Source organism: Brassica rapa, chromosome A09 (assembly GCF_000309985.2).
Source record: "Brassica rapa cultivar Chiifu-401-42 chromosome A09, CAAS_Brap_v3.01, whole genome shotgun sequence".
Lineage (NCBI taxonomy): Eukaryota > Viridiplantae > Streptophyta > Magnoliopsida > Brassicales > Brassicaceae > Brassica > Brassica rapa.
The window spans coordinates 8,622,488-8,641,924 of NC_024803.2; the positions used below are offsets into that span (position 1 = coordinate 8,622,488).

At 33.6% G+C, this 19,437-nt stretch overlaps 2 protein-coding genes across 3 annotated transcripts; both read right to left on the minus strand.

Annotated features, from left to right (window-relative positions):
• Window positions 1-3,425: 3,425 nt before the first annotated feature.
• Window positions 3,426-9,865, minus strand: LOC103838121 (respiratory burst oxidase homolog protein F). Of its 2 annotated transcripts, XR_627048.3 has the most exons (15): window positions 8,925-9,588; window positions 8,680-8,839; window positions 8,305-8,353; window positions 7,725-7,838; window positions 6,757-7,179; window positions 6,015-6,401; window positions 5,848-5,943; window positions 5,634-5,749; window positions 5,371-5,538; window positions 5,131-5,290; window positions 4,863-5,054; window positions 4,658-4,786; window positions 4,487-4,565; window positions 3,988-4,214; window positions 3,426-3,838 (listed from the first exon to the last, which is right to left on the minus strand). XR_627048.3 is itself a non-coding variant. In XM_009114548.3 (14 exons), exons 1-14 carry the CDS (start codon window positions 9,586-9,588, stop codon window positions 4,105-4,107), a joined length of 2,847 nt encoding a protein of 948 aa, XP_009112796.1. In that variant the 5' UTR covers window positions 9,589-9,865; the 3' UTR covers window positions 3,428-4,104. The 2 variants fall into 2 exon arrangements, 1 of the variants encoding a protein (XP_009112796.1); XM_009114548.3 differs by having other exon boundaries at window positions 3,428-4,214; window positions 8,925-9,865.
• Window positions 9,866-16,054: 6,189 nt separating this feature from the next.
• LOC103838120 lies at window positions 16,055-19,437 on the minus strand. Its single transcript, XM_009114547.2, has 7 exons — window positions 19,028-19,437; window positions 18,645-18,941; window positions 18,419-18,544; window positions 17,665-18,005; window positions 17,050-17,548; window positions 16,940-16,972; window positions 16,055-16,866 (listed from the first exon to the last, which is right to left on the minus strand). Exons 1-7 carry the CDS (start codon window positions 19,176-19,178, stop codon window positions 16,358-16,360), a joined length of 1,956 nt encoding a protein of 651 aa, XP_009112795.1. The 5' UTR covers window positions 19,179-19,437; the 3' UTR covers window positions 16,055-16,357.

Consider the following 19,437-nt stretch of genomic DNA (forward strand, 5'->3'; position numbering starts at 1 on the left):
AAAAATAAAAAAAATTTCAAAAAAAAAATTTCAAAAAAAAAGTTATAAAAATTTCGAATCTGAAAACACATAATCTGAAACTATAAAAAAAATTTCTTTTTTTTTATTTTATTTATTTTTATTTATTTTTGTTTGTTTATTTAATTTTAAACCAAGGGTATTAAGGATATTTTACCCTTTAATGAATGTCATTTTTGTGATTTTCTCCTTCTAGTGTTATTTTTGAGACATAAACTTCAAAAGATGCTATTATTGACAATTGCCCAAATTTTAATGTACTTTGTCTTTAAGGATGTTTTTCCATTTTATTATTGCATCGTACTATATTATTACTATAGCTTGAAAATGTATCATTTCATTATCATAAGTCTATAAACATATAAAACTAAATGGTACGTCACAGTACACAAGAGAAGCAGAGAGGCTGGCGGAAATAGCTTAATGGTAGAGTTTGAACAGCTTTGAAATGTCAGACGTTATTGAAAGAAGGATGAAAATCAGATGAGAAAAAGACATCTGAAATCAACCAATTGGAAGTATGCTAAATTAAATGGTTAATTGTTGTTCAATTAGTTAATTAACGTCGACGAATAATTTGCAACCAAGAGTTGTGGAGGTCGTTAGTCAGTGGCGCAATGGTTCAAACTCTGTCATCTACGAACCTCCAATGTTAGTCTTTTCTTTGATTACTGACACATTTTAACTATCGAAAGAGAAAAAACATTTTGATGTGCTTGACCTATTTCAAAAACATATATATGGCTGCTGCAAATCTAATCAGCCAGTGCAAACTTGAGTTCATAATTAACAAAAAATCTGAAATCAGCTTTATAAAAGGTGAAAATCTTACAAAGTCTGGTTTGAAGTTTTAGTACTTGATTGGTCCGAATTGCAACATTAGAACTAGTCCACTTTCCCACCCAAAGACCAGTATTGGATGGACCCACTTATCAAACGGGTCATACATTTACTCATTTAGGATATTTGAAAAACAAATGGGCTTAGTGGTTCAGAAGTAATAACGATTTGGAGATTTGAACTTGGATTTGAGCTTAGAATTTGGCAAATCCTTTGTTGGTAATCCTTAAGAGAAGGAAGTAAACAAGCCCTTTTTGGGTCTCTGAAACAAACCTTGAATACAGAAATGATACTATTTCGCGGTGACAGAGAGTTATTATATACAAACTCACTCATCTAAGTCACACCATCTCCAAGAAGACTATTTTTTTCTCTATAATTTACACTAAAATAGAATAACTCTATTATAGTGTAACTTTTGTTCCAATGGTGTTAATCTATTATAAAGTAAAATATAGAGGAATATCATATTTTACCCTATATTTTACTTTTATTCCACTTTTATATGATATGTTTTTTTCAAATGAGGAGAATAAAGAAAAGCATGTTTGCAGAAGGGATGACATTTTAAAAAGGTTAAGCACATTTTTATCTTTGTAAAACTGTAAAAGTTTCTTAAGTAATAAAACATTAATATTCTAATTATATATGCTTTATTATTTTTAAACAATTATATTTAAATATATCAAAGTTATCTGACAGTTTCAAATAAATTTCTTTTGGGAACTTTTCCTTAACTTTTATTTTTATCAATATTTTAGTTGTAACATATTTACAAAACTCAGAAACACTTGACATCAATTGTCTCCAAGAACACTCAATGCACTCATATTTGTTAGTATTTTTATTGTCTCCCTATACTTCTAATTTGATCAATTATCTACAATTTTTTTCCCAAATTAACCAAATTACACTTAACTAATATAAATACATTTCGTTTAAATTTCCCAATAGTTTAACCTGACTAAAACTTAAACATGTCCTTAATTATAATCTGCAGACTTATTCATGTAGGATTAATTGGGCCACAGGTTAAACAATAAAGTAATCTGTTAAGATGATTATGTTAACTAATTGTGATTTAGTTAAACTGAAAAAAAACTGCGAAAATAATCAAATTATTAGTCTAAAAAGAGCAGCTAATAAATTTAGATCTATTTGACCTTGGTGCCAATAGTATAAAGAAACAATTTATGTCAACTAAAACTTCTCTGGACATTATTTGATAAGTGATTTTTAAGGTTGTTTATGTAACATCACCATATTCATTTTAATTAGAAAGATATAAAAGAAATCTCCTATAAATTAATTCTGGAGCGTTACAACATATTTTTGTAGTCATATGTCATCACGAAAATGATTCTTATAATTGTTACGAAAACAAGTTGGTCCATATAAACATATACTATGATTTTTATTAAACTAACTATCAAATTAAGTAATAGTGTACAAAATATTATTTTTTATTTTCTTAAATAAAAGCTACGGAATTACCTAATATGATTAACATATATATGGCAATTAATGATTATGAATAATACATATTTGATAACAATTTTTCGAACCTCTCCCTTTTCCGTTTAATTTTATACTATTAAAAGATATTAAAAATCACATTAAGCATATAATAAAAAAATTATATTTTTTCTTATATGTTATATTTTGAATTTTTAAAAACAATTATAAATTACTAAAAATGGTAAATCCCACATTGAAAATTTTGTGATCAATAGTTTAACTTTTTTTATTCAAGCAAGATACAAATGATCATATATCGTAGGGATGGACGTTCGAATACACGTTCGGATTCGTATCGGGTATTTCAGAATAAAGGTATAGAACTCATTCGGGTATTTCAAAATTTCGAGTCGGTTTGGATATTTTTTTGTTGGGTACATATATTTAAATCTTGAAGAAAAAATAAATTTTAAAACCATTTAATAATAAATATTATTATAAAAACTCACTCCGCACACGTGCGCTGGTTATCATCTAGTTTGAAGCTGATATAAAAGAAATAAGTAAAATTAATAACATAGTTTGAAGCTGATTATGAAGTAAACGTTTACATTTAATATTTAATATTTATTTTGGTAAGTTTTTTAGAACAAGGTAATACCTCATACACCATCACTAAATGAAAGCTAATCAAATATAACATTAAAATAAAAATAATAAAATAAAAATATTTTTTTAAAAAAAATTGACAACATTATTTAATTCTATTTTATAATACATTAATACCAAAAGTTCTTCAAATTTTATACAATTTTTAAATTATAAATTTCTAATCCTAATACCATTAGTTTCCTTTTAATATCTACAGATTTTTGAAATACTATTTAGTTTTACTATATTTTAATCCTAATACCATTGATTTAATATATTTTAATCAAAGAAATAGGTAAAAATCTAGCTAAATTATAATTTTAAATATAAAAATATTTTAAATATAGTCCTTAGGTATATATTTAAATTTATGTTTAATTAAATAAAAATAAAAATAAAAATATTGTTAAGCAAATAATAAATCTAAAATGTTAATAATTATTTTTATTTTTATTTTGTGTAGGAAAACACTTAATTAATATTAAAACTTTCTGATGTGTACATCTTATATTAATATTTAATAAAAATGATAAAAAAATATTGGAATTCCCTTATTTCGAAAATATCCTCCCAATAATCTAGAAGCTCTAGTCTCTCATTCACCGACTCCACTGAAATTTTCAAAAGAGCAAAAGAAATCTTTAAGAAATATAAAAAATCCCCCAAAAATGTCTTCTCCCTTCCTAATCACATGGACCTTATCAACGCATTATCAGCTTACATCCTCTCCGTTCCCTGCAGCTGTATTGCACTTTCTCCACAAGCGAAAACGACTTCGGATTTACACATCACAGTCCTTTTCTCTCACCAAACCCTCACCTTCTAGAATCTCTTATCTGATTTGCTTGATATGCAAGCAATATAGTAAACCCTAAATACAGATATAACATGAAAAAGTTACTACAGTATATTCTCCTATCAAACTTCCCCTTTATATATTTCTCCTCTTAAATATTTACACGTATGCCTCGGTGGATATAGACCTAGAGAACGTGTGGAACTAAACGTTAACGCACTCACTTTTGACAGCGTGTTAACGTGTAATTGCTTTGTATCAAAGTATATGTATGGCGAAAGGGGAGTGAAGAGATTGATTCTATACTATTAAGTGGCTTTAGGTTTCTTCCTTCTTGTCTTTTAGAAATGCTCCTTGTGGAACTCAAACTTCGTTGAACCCTTTTGGTTGAATGTGTTGCATAGTTTGCTAAGCTCTTTGCCTAGAACTGGTACTCCGCAGTAAAACACTCCTGTCAAAGAAAGAAATTCAAAGATTTAAGAATCATTTTGATGTTTTTTTAATTCTTATTGTTGTTGGTTGTGATGGAAAGTGAAAGCTTCTATCAAATCATGAGAGTGAAAGCTTCCATAAAAGCAGATAGCCCTCAAAATACGTCGAAACTCATTGCCGTATATAAAAATGTAACAGAGCTGTGTGGACTAAATTGAGCGAATCTAAAGATATTCTCTTTTTGTTGAAATATGTGAAGATCTATAAACCATAGAGGTAAGTGATTGTTACCTATTCTTGCATTGCAGTGCTTGGAACTTAGCTTAGAGAGAACCTTTTTCCAGTTGGGTCTTGCAAAGTGTGTTCTGACCTGAAAATTGAAAACACAAATATTTTTGAGTTGTGGGGTTTCCACAAATGAGAAGTTGGGGACCGTTTTGAGAAATCAAAAGAATCACGTACACTAGTGCCAGAGACAATGTCGACTCCATTTTTGGCATGGTTAAGAGCTTGAACCATTGTAATGAGAGCAGAACGAGCATCACCTTCTTCATACACACTTGTCAAATAGTTATGCATCTCTATCACACCCTGTTCAACACACAAAAATAGCAAATCAACTTTGATATTCTCAGGAAAGTGCTAAGTGATTAGGAAATATTTTTACCCGTTGGTCAAGCTCTGCCACTTCGTTCATGACGCCTTTGAACCAATCAAAAGAGCCTTGTTCTCTTGTTACCCAATAGAAGTAAGCATTTGTGGTTTTTAATATTTTCTTTCCTCTCGGTGTATTAGCATTGTTGCCACTGTTGCTTCCTGTGCTGTTCTCTGATGATCTACTAAAATCCGAGATCGAATCCTGTAGATGTAAAATATATTTATCAAATTCACATCTTCATTAGTTGTTTGGAAAAAAAAAGGAGTTTAAAGATTACCGCTTGCTCCTCCATTTTAACAATGTTGTTAAGCAAATCTTTCAAGATACTGATAAATGGAGTTGCACCAATGCCAAGACCAACCAATAAGAGAACATCATATTTTCTATAGTCTTGTGCTGGTGCACCATAGGGTCCATCTATCAACAGCTTTGGCAAACTGTAACAACATTTGACTAAACACATCAGAATGTGGGTAATTACAGTTTTTAAGTCTTTGGTTTATTTTTTTTATTATACCTTTTCTTTGTTGTTTCATCGGCTCTGAGAAGTCCGCTTTTACCGGCAACCGGTGGCTCACACACTTCAGAGAATACTCTTTTGAGTTCTTGAGTCCAATCTCCGAGCTGTCTAATGTGAATACTGAGATAATCATCTCCAGGAGCTGAAGTAATGGAGAATGGATGCCTAAATCAAATACAAATTAGAAAGAAAGATTTATTTTAGTTTACAAAAAAAAGATTTATTTGATTAATAAGAAAGAATGTTTTTGTAATTTTTACCATTCAAATGGAGAAACTGCTGGACATTGAACGAACATGTACTGTCCACTTTTGTAACGAAACTGAGATGGTTTCGACATTTGCAGCGTCAGAACGTTACCAGGATATATAGCAACCTAAGGGAAAAATGAAAGGAAATTAGAATTTTTAAAATCGAGATATGATTTAACAATAAAGAAAACAGAGTACTCTGTTTTTGGTTTCATTCACTAACCTTTAGAAGTCGAACCGAATAAGAACCAGACCGGAAGTACCTAAGTGTTCTTTCTCCACCATAGAGTAAAACTGGTACTGCAAGATACATCCATGTCTACAAAAAGAAGAAAAGCATATTACATTTTTTCAACAATTAATGAGCTTTAAGTCAGTTTAGAGACTTACCGTGTGAACATACCAAGGTTTGGCGAAATAAAGGAAGATACCGTGAAGCACAAGCAAGACATAGACGATGATGAACAAATGGTGCGAATACCAAAAGGCGTTAAAACCAGTAAGACGATCAAATGGCTTTGGAAGCTTGACGAGGTTACGTCGAAACCATCTCGTTGCTAATGTGAATGAGATAGCCATCAGAATGATCATTAAAATCCCTGTGATTCCTTCAGGTCCCTTAACGAGGTCAAAGTACGTTGGCTGTTTGTGCTGAAAGTAGTGAAACAGATAGCGATTGTAATCATATTCCGTGGCTCTAACGATTCTTGGGAAATCACAAGCAATATGGTCTCCAACATGAAGGATCACGGCTACTAGAATGGCTCCTGCTATTGTCTGCACATTACACAAAAGATAAGTGAGTTTAAAACAAAAACAAAAAGGTTCCCTTAAAAACGCTTTTTCAAACCGAAACAAAAAGGGAAAGCGAAGTATAGCTGTTTAGCTGTCAACTTCCAGTGCGTGCACAAAGAATATGAGCCCCACATTATCAGCTTTGCTAGACAGACAGCACATTGCGTTCGAAGAGGGTTTTGTATTTAATCAGTGTTGTTTTTGACTTATAGAGTCACGAAAAGAAAGTTCTAATGGGACCCTAAGAAAATGCTAAAAAGTAACAATCAAATGGAAACAAACAAAATAAAAAAATAAAGTTTATATTTTTCAGGGTTTATTGTATAAGTTCACTAACCTTGTGGAAGTTGATGTTATCATCAAAAGGAATAAAGTAGGAGAGTCTTGTTGATCTGAGCCAAGTAATTGTGTTTCTGCAAACTGGGAAAAGTATAAGAGCCATGTTGAACTTAAGTGTCTCTGCTGCTCCTTTTGCTGTGAGTAAGCAATAACCCATCACATGAAATGCATCTTTTTGCTTGTATTGGAAGAATTTCCACAAGAACAATCCAATCATGATCATGATCCATAAAGACAAAACCCAGATCCTTTTCCAATTTTCTTGCATGAAGTAGACGAAATCCGAGCTCATTCGATGTATTCTGCTATTCTTTCTTAACCCTTGAAGGTTTTGGCTCAATGCTTGGCTTGTATAGCTCAATGCTTGACTGTAGTTGAGGTATGTGTCTTTCTGTAGAAGCAGAGTCTCTAGTTGCCATAGCTACACAAGAAAACAGCAGCATGAGATCTGTCTTATTGAACTTTAATAACAAAAATGCTTATGAGTTAGATAGTAACCGGACAAGCTTACACAGTGATATGTAATAAATTTAAACTCTATTCTACCTTAATTGGACATTTGCAATAGTTTAATTGTTGTAACTACTTCACCTACAAATTCAGGTCATTATTGAATGTCAAACTTTAGCTAATGGATTAGAAAAGGAAAGGAAAAGTTTATACAATATTTGAGCTACTGAATAGAAGGATCTAGGTGTCAGCAAATGAGATAAGAGTAGAAAAAAGTAAAACAGAAAATAATGTAACGCAAATAAAATTGTATTTTATAAACCATATAAGTATTGAATTCTATTTATGGGCGGCGGTTTGGCATACTTTATTCGGTTTGTGTAACGAAAGTTGAACTCTTTTTTTGCACTATAATATTCACATCATGCAAGCACGGAAACAAAACATGTGATGGCATGAAAATTCAATTCTCATTTTGTGACATATTTGAGATACAGAGTATTGGGACCAACCAACCTCAATGTAGCCAAGTCTTTCAGGGTCTAACTCCTCCATAATCAAAGCTGCATATTCCTCTGCTTGTTCTTTCAATCTTGATAGCTTATTTGCAGATGCACTCAGCATTATAATCTGTAATAATCAATTTTCATTTTTGCAAAAAAAGGGATAAGGACCTTTCATAATGTTAAGTAAGACATCTCTATTACATATTGTGTCACGGTCTAAACCAACTTGAATATTTAGTCAAAACCAATTAAAAAATAACAAATTTCAACATACATGCCACCTTAGTTACAGATAAGAATCTAAAGACGTTGGTAAAATACGAAGGACAAGAAAATTCGCATTTTGTTTCTTTTTATTTTTATAATATAGATGGAGTGGTTAGTATATCAGCATTTCATGCGATTTAAGGTCACCAAATCCCCGCCTAACTTTGAGTATATATAAAAAAAAACTAGTTTGAATTTTACGAATAATCTAAAATTTAAATATTTGTTTAACTGAATAATTAATGACACAATCAATGACGTTAATTGTCTGTTTCTTATAAATATGGAGTATTTTTAAAACTAGTCAACATTTAATTAATTACCTCCTTTACTTCCTCTTCTGTAATTCTCCCATCTTCATTCTTGTCCACTCTGTAATTTCCGACAAGAAAAGGTGATTAATAGATTATGATCGATTGCGTATTAATTAAAGTCAAAGGTTCTGTAATAAGAAAACGAGTTTAGTATAATTAAAACATACGCATCGTCAGGAACAATAATTCCCGCACACATGCAAATTACCATTATCATAATTAAGAAGACTGATCTGGAGGGATCGTTTATAGTAAAATGATTATTATGAGCTTTTAAGATAATGATTATTAGTAGGAAAAGCATGATTACGAGTAGTAATCTCATTACTTAATCATTAAGTAACTTTCTCTTTTCCATTTCAAAAAAAAAGAAAAGAAACTTACATGTCGAAGAAGATCTGGAGACGAGAATCGAAGCTATCGTCGTTGATTTGCAACCAATACTCGTAAAGCTCATCGTGGCTGATCTTCTCAACTTTTAATCTCCTTCTCCTGCTCAATGCGTCGTATAGCTCCAATGCAAACTCCTTTGAATCTTTCATTCCTGAGGACAGAAAAAAAACAAAATCAACTTCTTGAAAAAAACATAATCGAGTTCTTGAAAAAAAGAACATGATCGAGTTTCGAACCTATGCACTGGGCGAAGTCGGAGCGATAGATGTAACCGTTCTTAGCAAGCTTTTCGAAGTTGGTCTGAACATCGTTCCATCCTTCAACGTTCTTGTTCTTATTGCTTATGAATCTTAACCCACGTAAAGCTCTCTGAGCACTAGACCGAGTCCGATCTAGCTGAGCTCGTTGTTTCCGCAACGCTCGTGCCTCTAGCGCCGAGTTCACTATACCTCCTCCACCGCCGTTTTGGTTCGCTGAGGTTAACGTGCCGGAGAAGGAACGAGACCACGAGAACCGCTTCAGCTCATGCGATAGCTGCTTCGCCTTCGCCACTGCCTCCGCCTTGAGCTCCTGCGAGAACTGCCGGAGCCGATTCGACGAGGTGCGTTTCATCGTCGGAGATCTCGAGATCGATGCCGGAGTCATTATCCCCCCGCCGGCTCCACCACCGGCGGTTTCGTCGGAGATATCGATGTTAATGGAGGTTGCTGGCTCGACGCTTCGAAGGACGATGGTGTCATCGTCTTGGAGATCGATCGTGACCTCAACGAACTCTTCACCGTAACCGCCGTTGGAGCATTCGGTTCCGGGAGAGGTGGATGCACTTCCGACGGCGAGTTTTCCGGCGGAAACGGAATCAAACGACCACCGGCGACGATCGTTCTTGGAGAACGGCCTCATGGAAAGATCCGGCGAACACTAGGGATGAAACTGTTGGGGGAAGGATGAATATACACGTAGCATATACAGTAGTATATATATTGGTAGGTGGAATCTTTGAAAGGAGGAGAGGGAAAGAGAGAGAGGGAGAGAGAGAGATCTCAAACGCGTCGTGGCTCAGTGGAGAAAGCCATTTTTCACGCGCTGTGCATATCTGTGCTTTATAGGCGAGGGGAGAGAGAGAGAGAGAGAAAGTGATGCAGAGGTAAAAAAGACTAGAGAGAGAGAAAGAGAGAAACGCACTGAAGCAGAACGTTGACGAAGAGAGAGGAAACACGGCCCATGAGGTTCGAACTGGACCGGCAAAAAGTTTGCGCAATATACTCTTTTTGAAAAAAAAAAACTTTACAATAATAACATTGATTTTTTAATGTTTTTATCCGAATGTCCTCGAAAGAGATCTGACTACCGCCTAATGACCGTCTACCGGAGTTAAGCCGGAAATCTGCCGAAAATATCTAAGAGGCAATGAAACTCACAGCTGTTAACTGTTTATCACAAGACCACGAGCGTCCGGTTTGATTTTTAATGTTTTTATCTTCTTATAATTTTATTTTGTTATTGATTGACAAAAATATTAAACTATATTTTGTTTACCAGAATTTTTTTTATTCTCCTTCTAAACTTGAGCACATCAAATTTACAATTTGCAAAATAGAACAAATTATTTTGTAAAAATACATGTTGCTCCTAAATCAAACTACAAAGAAAGTTAAATATTATGTTTGGGTTCTACGTTTTAAATTCAGGGTTTAAATTTCCTTTTTATTATGAATTTTTATTCTTTTGATACTGAAATTATACAGTTTAATTAGAATTCTAAATTTGGTGTTAGGTTTAAGGTCTGGGACAAAAAAAACTAGTGCTATTTTGGAGAATTTATCTTTTCCTTTTTCAAGTTTATCCGTAAATATCACTAATAGTTTGCTCTTTTATGAAGTATGTAAGACATGTATACTACTGTATCCATGGCGTTTTACACAAGTGAGAAGTGACTGTGTGAATGTAATTTGTCTCTCTGTTAAGTCTACTTAAGTCTATTTCGCCTGACGCGTTTTTGCCAAAGTTGTGCTTGTAAATCTCTGAGAGAAAAACAAAAGGGACGACTTTGAATAAAAGCTTGGACGAAACTTTTGGATAGAAGTGTTGTAGTGATTGATGTAGTATATCGTCAAGTCCACGACGACGACAAATATATTCTCATAACTGAAACGAGTTTAGTTTAAGAAGAGCAAACTAATTTTGATAACAGCATTTTTAAAGTGATTCAAAATATTTTACATCAAACTGAGTATGTTTCATGGGTTGTCGAATAATCTTGTATCGCGGATACTCACATAAGACACGGAGTTGCTTACCAATATATTATTTATAGGAAGGCACACATGCCAATTTATATCTCGAGTGGTTGTGTGCGCCTCTTCATTTTTTTCATAGAGATTTCAATTCAAATATTAGGCTGTGTTAAAGTTGTAAAATAAAAACAAAAAGCTCCATGCAAGTATGAAAGTTAAATGTGAAAAATTTGATGAAGATCTTTTGTCAAAAAACAATTTTTTTGATGAAGATTTTGACTGTACTATACCTGAACCTGATATTAAAATATCGTGTTATTCTCGGGGGCGGACGGACGCCTACGGTAAGGGACACGTACACCCAACTGTTTTTTTTTCCTTTGAATGTTCTATGTTAATTTGATTAAAATTCTTTTAGTTTACTGAATAAACAACAAAAGTGCCTCCAATTCAATTTTGTTTCTGTTGTTTTTAGTATTGTACCCCCAACTAAATTTTTTTCATCCGCCACTGGTTATTCAATATAACGAGCCCACTTATCGTATAATTGGTTATTTACTGAAGCATGATTAATGATAGATTAGTATATCACACGTTAGAAAAACACAATGAAACCTTCTTTTATTCCAGCAGTTTCATACATGATACATCTATTCATCAATAAATCTTTTTTGGTGAACGCCGCTAGTTGTGGTAGCGACTAAAATTATAGTAAGATGAAAAGCAAATTTAACGGCACGGAAATTAAAATGAACGCTGATAAACTGTCGAAAGTACAAAATATGGGGAAGCAGCTGATGTTGAAATATTCAGCATTGCATTTACTCTTCGCGATCAGCCGCAGCGTCAAGAAAAGCAGGCTGGCAGTGTTTCACTGGTGCTGTGTTTTGCAGCAGTGATAGCTTAAATTTTCAGTCGTTGCCGCAACTACCCGCGTTCATCAAAAGAACAGCCCTAATATATTAGTATCTATTTTTTATGTTGGCCATATTAGTAGCTGGTTAGATTAATTGGTTTAATATTTAAGCAATAAATCTGTGGGTTAGTGATTAACTCAAATTAGAAGGTTATTTAACTTTCCATGCGTCTAATCAGTTTTTAGTTTTTACCCTGGTTTATGATCAAGAGTCAGTGGGTTTCGTTATGTTTCATGTATGTATGCAGGTGTGGTTCAATGTTTCAACTTCTTCATGAACTAAGTAGAAATCAGAACTTATTAAGATTGCGACTTAGCAACAAACTAATGTGGACTAATTGGACATTCTAAACTTCAAAACGAAATGTCGATTAATCTAAGAAATATTTAATTAGTTTCTTTTTAGACGTTTACTGAGGAACTTTGTCTCCTTTATTTTTGTTAGTCTTTGGAAAAAATTTCGTAATCTACCAAGTAATTACTTATATATATATAATATTTGTGTTGATTGATGAACTGAGCCACACATGATAGTTTGAAAGCTAGCTAATCCGTATATTACGATGTGTGTTCGACCCTAATTGACATCAAAATTATTATTTATAGAAAAATGAAACTGTATTATGACATCTCATACTAGAATCATACTAGAACCAATGAGTACGATGGTTCTAATTTTTACGATTTACTTGTTGATCATCTCCTTGAAAATTAGGGTAAGTGATTGGTAAGGGCTGTAACTTTATATTTTTGACTGTAAAATTTAACCCGTAGATTTATTTATCGTAGATTTTTCTGCTATAACTTTGAAAACAAAACTATCTATATCAATTTTTAAATTTTCTAGAAATGTTTTTGTTGAAGGTTTTTTATAGAATTTTTTTTGATTGATTGACATATATAATTCTGAACTAAATTTTGGTTTCTAAAGTATTTACAGTAACAACCAATCACTCCAATATGTGAGTTAATATTCTAAAGCAGTATGTTAAGATGTTGTCAAATTAATCGGATTGTAAAAGTCAAGCTTGATTCTAGTTGCTATAGAAATATTTTCAGACATAACTAACCTCAATTTAATAAAACTTGTCTTTTCACGCTTAGCCAATTACAATTTAATAAAATATAATTGTTAATGTAGCCACTAAACAAGTTCTTAAAGTTATGTGGATGAACAATCATAGGTTTTTAACAAACTCGTATTTAAGAGAGAAATTGCGTATATAAACACACTTGGGTATATATATATATATATATATATTTAGAATTTTTGTCATTCTATATTCTGCAACTTTTATAATTTCGTAGGAAAATAACTTGTCCCAAGAGTTAGTAAAGTATGCATCTGAACTCCAAGGTTGCAATGAAGAAAAGAAGTCTACTGAAAGAAAATATATTTAGATTAATATACGAGACCTTAATATACTTACAACATTTTCCCTTAACTGCAGATTATAAAATCTAAGGGGAGTTAACCCACCTGCTTGACTTTCAGGCTTTCAAATTTTGACTTATCATGTGCTTTTCGATGAACTAAACTGTTAATTACAAAAATAGGTACCTTTATTGATTAAAGCCAAACTCTAACTGTTGCTTTGTTTAATTTATTGTGTTAATGATTATATGTTTTGCAGAATATAAAGTTCCTCTTTACGTAGGTACATAACATAAACTTACCAAAATTAATGGTCACCAAGTCAAAAGTTTTTTTTTTTTGTAACATGTCAAAAGTTTGTAATATGTTTATAGACGACAAGTTATAGACTTACTGATATATTATTTATTTTTGAACCCAAAACAAACAATGTATCATCCAAACTTCTGGGCTTCTAGAAGAAAATTACGTGATGGAGGCCCAATACAATGAGAGAAAAGGGGCCCACCATATATCTCCGAAGTCAATGACGCAACTACTTATAACTTACAAAAGAGGATCTATGCCATCTTATTTATTTTTATCTTATTTATTTTTATTAAAAATCTTTGAAAATTATATATTTATCGTCGTTGCTTATTTTATTTAACATTTACAGTTCTTTTTACCCTCCCAACTTTCACTAACGAGGAAAAATGTATGATTATGCGGATTTAAGTCTAGACGATGACATAAAGCTAGAATTAGTAAAATACTTTCTTATCACAAACATATAACTTCTTAGATCAAGAAAATTGGCTTGATGCAAAAAGCAAGAAAACGATAAAAAATGGAATAAAGTATTTGATCCAAAAAAAACAAATGGAATAAAGTACGAACAAATTGGTTTGTCGCCAAAAAAAAGAAGAACAAAATGGTTTATCATAAATCATTTTCTCGTTTTACAATTTTGTGTTAATGACTATCAAATTTTAAAGCGGTTATACCAGATATCAAGCTTATAAATTAATATTTTATTTTAAGAAGTTTCAATATGTTAGATTTGATTGAATCAATATTTCAGTTGGGAATTTTGTTCTCAATTGTACTTCAAAATAGAGTACAATTTCACATTGTAGTCTCTGGTGTACTATTTGATAGAGAATTTTCTATTGTACTACTTTGATATGATGCTTTTAGAAAAAGTTGGTAAAATTAATTCTCCGGTTTCTATCAAACTCATAGATTCAATTCCTCGGTTTTTCTGTGAAAACTTAAAATGTAATTCATTTAAATAACCAGTAAATAAAACATAATTTCAAAAGTATGTTAAAACACGTAAGAAATACGAACTCTCCGATCGCGATCGGTGTGACACCACATACATAAAGTTTGAACTAGAGCCGACCTCATGATGGCTTTCCAAAATTAAAAATATATTATCTTAGGTTAAACTAACTATTTATAAACAACCCATTAGTTACACATGTGTAGCGTATGCCTTTTCAACAAATAAACAAAAAGTTATTCTATCTTTTTTGTGGTTGAAAGAATGTTTAAATTAATCCTCAAAAAGGATGTTTAAATTAAAAACAGTTAAATGATACAAGACTATGACTTATGATTTATGAGCCAAACAGTATTTTACAAGGAACATAAGATAGAGGAGGTTCCTAAGAAGAGGAGGGTAAAGATTACATACAAGTTGACCCGTTGAACACGAGTCTTGTGGTAGTCTTCCACAATCACGACTCCTGCAACCGCTACCGACGATATGAAACTAATATACCACGTCTTGGAAACTACTTTTGTGGACAAAAGCTTTTTAGCGTTACACGGCTTAGGCGCCTGAAAATTTGGAAACAAGAACAAGTTTGAGCAGTGACGCGTTCACTGCGTTTGGTGAAAACGTAAAAGGCCACTATGACTATTAAATTTTAAGTCAATTATTTATTTTTAATTTACTAGTTGTAAATATAAAATACTTCAAATTCATGAGAATCTTATTTGTACGCGTCGTCTGATTTGTGACCAAGAATACTGTGTTGTTGGTGGAGACTAAAAAGAACAATTCCAAATTTAGGAGTTGACGAAATTTTCAAAGCTAATAGTCTAAATGTGATATGATAACTAGAAGCAGACCAAACTCTAACAACCATCTATATTGTGACAAAAATGAAGCCTCCTATTTTCTGTTCAACACGTTAAAGGGACATATTTCAAATTGTTATTCCCCTCTCTTTCCAAAAGATATTTTAAAATGTTAAAAATATTTTTAATTTTTAGTTTTTATAAAATTTTAAAGTAAACAATTTCCACTGATTCTAAACCAATAGCAATTAACAATTTTACTACCGTCCATAAATATTCTTAATAGTTAAAAATTGTTTATATTAATTAATGAAATGTGCCTTTAGATTTTTTAATAAGTTTATCTTTTAAGATACAATTAACAATGTAACTAAAATATTTTTTGGTATCCACAAAAGTGGTGAAATACATCTTACATATCCAGTACTCTGTGTGCCAAGAAAACTGACCATTATGTCTATGAAAACACCACGTTAAAATAGTTTGTTGCAAAAAGCCACTTATAACATTCATGCACTCCATTACCCGTGAAACATGAAAATACTACATCAAATATTCCTAGCTCCATTTGACCAAGAAAAAAGAAATATTTCTAGCTCCTATTATTGTTTCTTCTACTCTTTCCTACTGCAAAACCATCTCTAACCTCAAAATTTATCTGAACTTTCCAAAGCCTCATCAACGTAACATGGAAATCTTTATTTGAAATTCAATACCAACCATATGTGCGCACAAAGACCAATAATGGTAGTGCATACATACTACTACAAAGATATTGAAGTTGGGATTTATATCATTAACCTCGTCGAATTAATAATCTTTAAACACAACAGACCTTAAAAGAACTGTGTGGCTACAACTACAAATGAAAAAAATTTGTTACAACATTGAAGGCAATACATATATAAACTATATATATATAGTCTTCTGCACCTCCTAAACTGTGCAAATAGAGAACTTACCTTACACCGTGACAACATTCATATTTACATACGACTCCTACGAAGTGGTTTTGTCCCCTTGTAATACCAGACCGGCTTTGTGTAAATAAGATTGGTTTTTATAATGGATCTATCAACCGATTCCTGGAAACCTCCGAGCCTTATGAGGATAAGTGGAAGACTTTTGGAGTGTTCTCGTTGGTGGTGGAGGCGGCGGCATCATCATACGGGAATGATTCTTGAACTTGCTTGAAGATGAATGTTTTCTATCTGACTCTATTGCGGATGCTGATGAGCTTGGGAATGATACTTTCTTGTTCTCCATTGTCGATAGTTTCAGTCTCTTTGAGGGCTTAGGAAGATGGTGGCGATCATGATGATTATGCAGCGCTGCTGAATCTTTTCTCACGTGGTTGTTCTTCTTGCTGCTTGAGATAAGATGTAAGGAGGAGGATGACTCAGTTGTTCCGTGCCTTTCAAGAGGCGTTTCTATTAGTTTGGATTTGCGGGCCTTCATTGACTTCTGAGAAAGCTTCGTTGGCCACCTGAGGATTCCGTTTGGGTTGTTGTTGTGGTTTCCGGATTGGACTGCAAAGTCACAAAGCGTTTGAGCAGCTGCTAGTAGCTGAGGACAGGATCGAGCTGCAGGAAAACATAGCATCAATCATAAGACTAGGTGATGAGAAATTGAGTAATAGCATTTGTGAAAACATACCATCGTCTTGAACATCTCGCGAGCCCTCTGCTTCTGCATTTGATGAGATACAAATCCATATCATACAATTTTAGTTAAGAGAATAAAAGGGTGAAAATTTAGATTCTTACCTGTAGGAACACATGACGCTTTTTGAAAGGTAGACACAGATGCTTCTGTGCACTGGCACGAAGTGGTCTTAGTTCCAGCACCGGTTTGCTTCTGTACTGGAAGGACTAAGCTTTGGTTGAAAGTGAGTGAATCCAAATTTGCGAAATGATTTGTTATACTCTCGTGAGAGCTCATAGTAGTCTCCGCTATTCTTAGCCATCGTCCTTGACAAAGCGTTTTGCCGGTAAGAAGCTTTGCAGCTTCCGAGTTGGTTCTAGAGCTCGCATTATAAGCCTGTGACCAAGGGAAATGTGGCAATCCGCCACGTATAGGTAGTTGTTTAGCTGAACGCTGCTGATCTGACATGTTCTTAGAGTTCTGAGAAGGTTTTGAAGCGTCTTGGAGTAGAGAGTCTAAATCTTTCGGCGAAGGAAGCCCTAATCTTTTCAATACATCGCCAGACTCGCATAATGGAAAATTAAGTGGTGAGGAAGGAAACTCAGGATTGACACAATGATCCTGAAAATACACAAGAGTAGATAACTTTTCAGTTGAATCAACGGAAGCATACAGAAGCATCTAAGGCCATGTCAGAACATATATGAAATTTCAAAGTATTGAATTAGGTAACACACCTTAGAAGATGAGGATAGATCTCCATCAAGAGCATTTACTTTAACGCTGTTTTCACCATTTACTGTGGCAGAGATAGAGCTAGGCGACTCCAGAGATCTGCTGCTGATGCAAGCGTCCAATTCAGCAGAGATTTGTGATTGAACAGGCCTTCTAGTTGGAAGAACAGACCAAACATTTCTGACTACACTCAGCAAAGTGTCATTATTAGTCTTGTCAAGTTTCTTCATTTTGTCTTTGCCCAAAGGAGGACACTCATAAGAGCCTTCAAGAAGCTTGTTCAGTGACAAATCTTCAACGAGTTTGGTAACATCATTTATATCAGGCTTCAAGCCATAGGCACCTGCAGGCAAGGCAGATTATGACTTATGAGGTACACAGAACACTAGAAAAAGATCATAGCATGTCATGACATGAGGACAAGACCTTGCCATATCAACAATGTCGTGTTTAAGTGAAAATACTAGTGAAAACACAGGTGCTGTGACTCTCACATAGTCCCATTGGTACTATAGAGATCCAAAGAGTATATCAGCCAATGAAACCTTTTCAGTTTGATGTTAAGGAGACTAAGAGAAAAGAGCCTGAAAATCACCACACAACCAAGGGAACCTCTAGAGCTACATCAAAACAGGTTCACTTGTAAATTCACTTCAAAGTTCAGATTGAAAGTATACAAGAACTAGCCAAAGTAAATGGACCAAATTGAGGACTCATGGTTAAATCAGCAGCCTAGTACTGTTGGATACCACATACCAAAAAAAGCATTCTCGCCAGTGGCTGTATTGACGGTTGAAAAAGTTCTAGTGAGAACTTTTGGAGTCCTCTTATCACTTCGCCTGCCATTACAGCTGCTTCTTTGCTTCACTGCTAAGGGTTTATCTACGCACAACATTAAACAAAAAAAAATAATAAGTAACCAAATTAAAAAAGTAGCATCCCGAATCAAACTTCAAGAACATATTACATACTCTTAAGTTACCTGAGAGAGTAGATCCTTGTCCACATAACTCCTTGGAGTCATTATCTCTGACAGTGTCATCTAAAAGAATCAATCTAGACCTTTTGGAAGTAAGGTTACTACTACTACTTCTCGAAAGCTTTCCTCTTTTCCTAGAAGACTCCGCACTTTCAGGACTGGCCATAGGTAGATACCCGTTCTGAGGCTCGGAAGAACTCTCAACTCGGAGTTTGGTAAGCCTATCATGTACAAAGTCGTGCGAGTGCATTAACTTCCGCCATTGAGACGGATCTGATACCCCACTGCTACTCCCTCCTCCTAGAATCTCAAAAAGTTAGCAAATTTACCAAATCTCAGATACACTTTGGATCTATAAAACTAACGGAAGTGATAAAAGATCAAACCTTTCTTACTAATTGAACGCTCAATCTCGACACGAGTCTTGTCACAGTTGTTGTTGTTGTTGTCTGCTGTTTTATTCGACGAAACCCTAACTCCGCCGCACCCTTCGGATCCCATAAGCTTAGCCTGCAACGAAACCTCCAAAACGTCCATCAGAAGACGACATCGCAACCGTGTAGGCTGCGAGACGAAGAAGACATCTCTTCTTCTTCTTCTTCTTCTTCTTCTTCAAGCTAAGAAAAGGTTCGATCGAGCTCGAGAGAAGCTAATTTAATTCGAGTGGGAAAATCGAAAGCTCGAAAGGAGTGAGATTGATTTAGGGATTTGACGATTTGGGGGAAGAAGGCGATGGTGCGGCTGCGTGGTTGATTTTTTCTAGGGCAAAAGAAAAAAAATGAAAGTGGATTAAAGA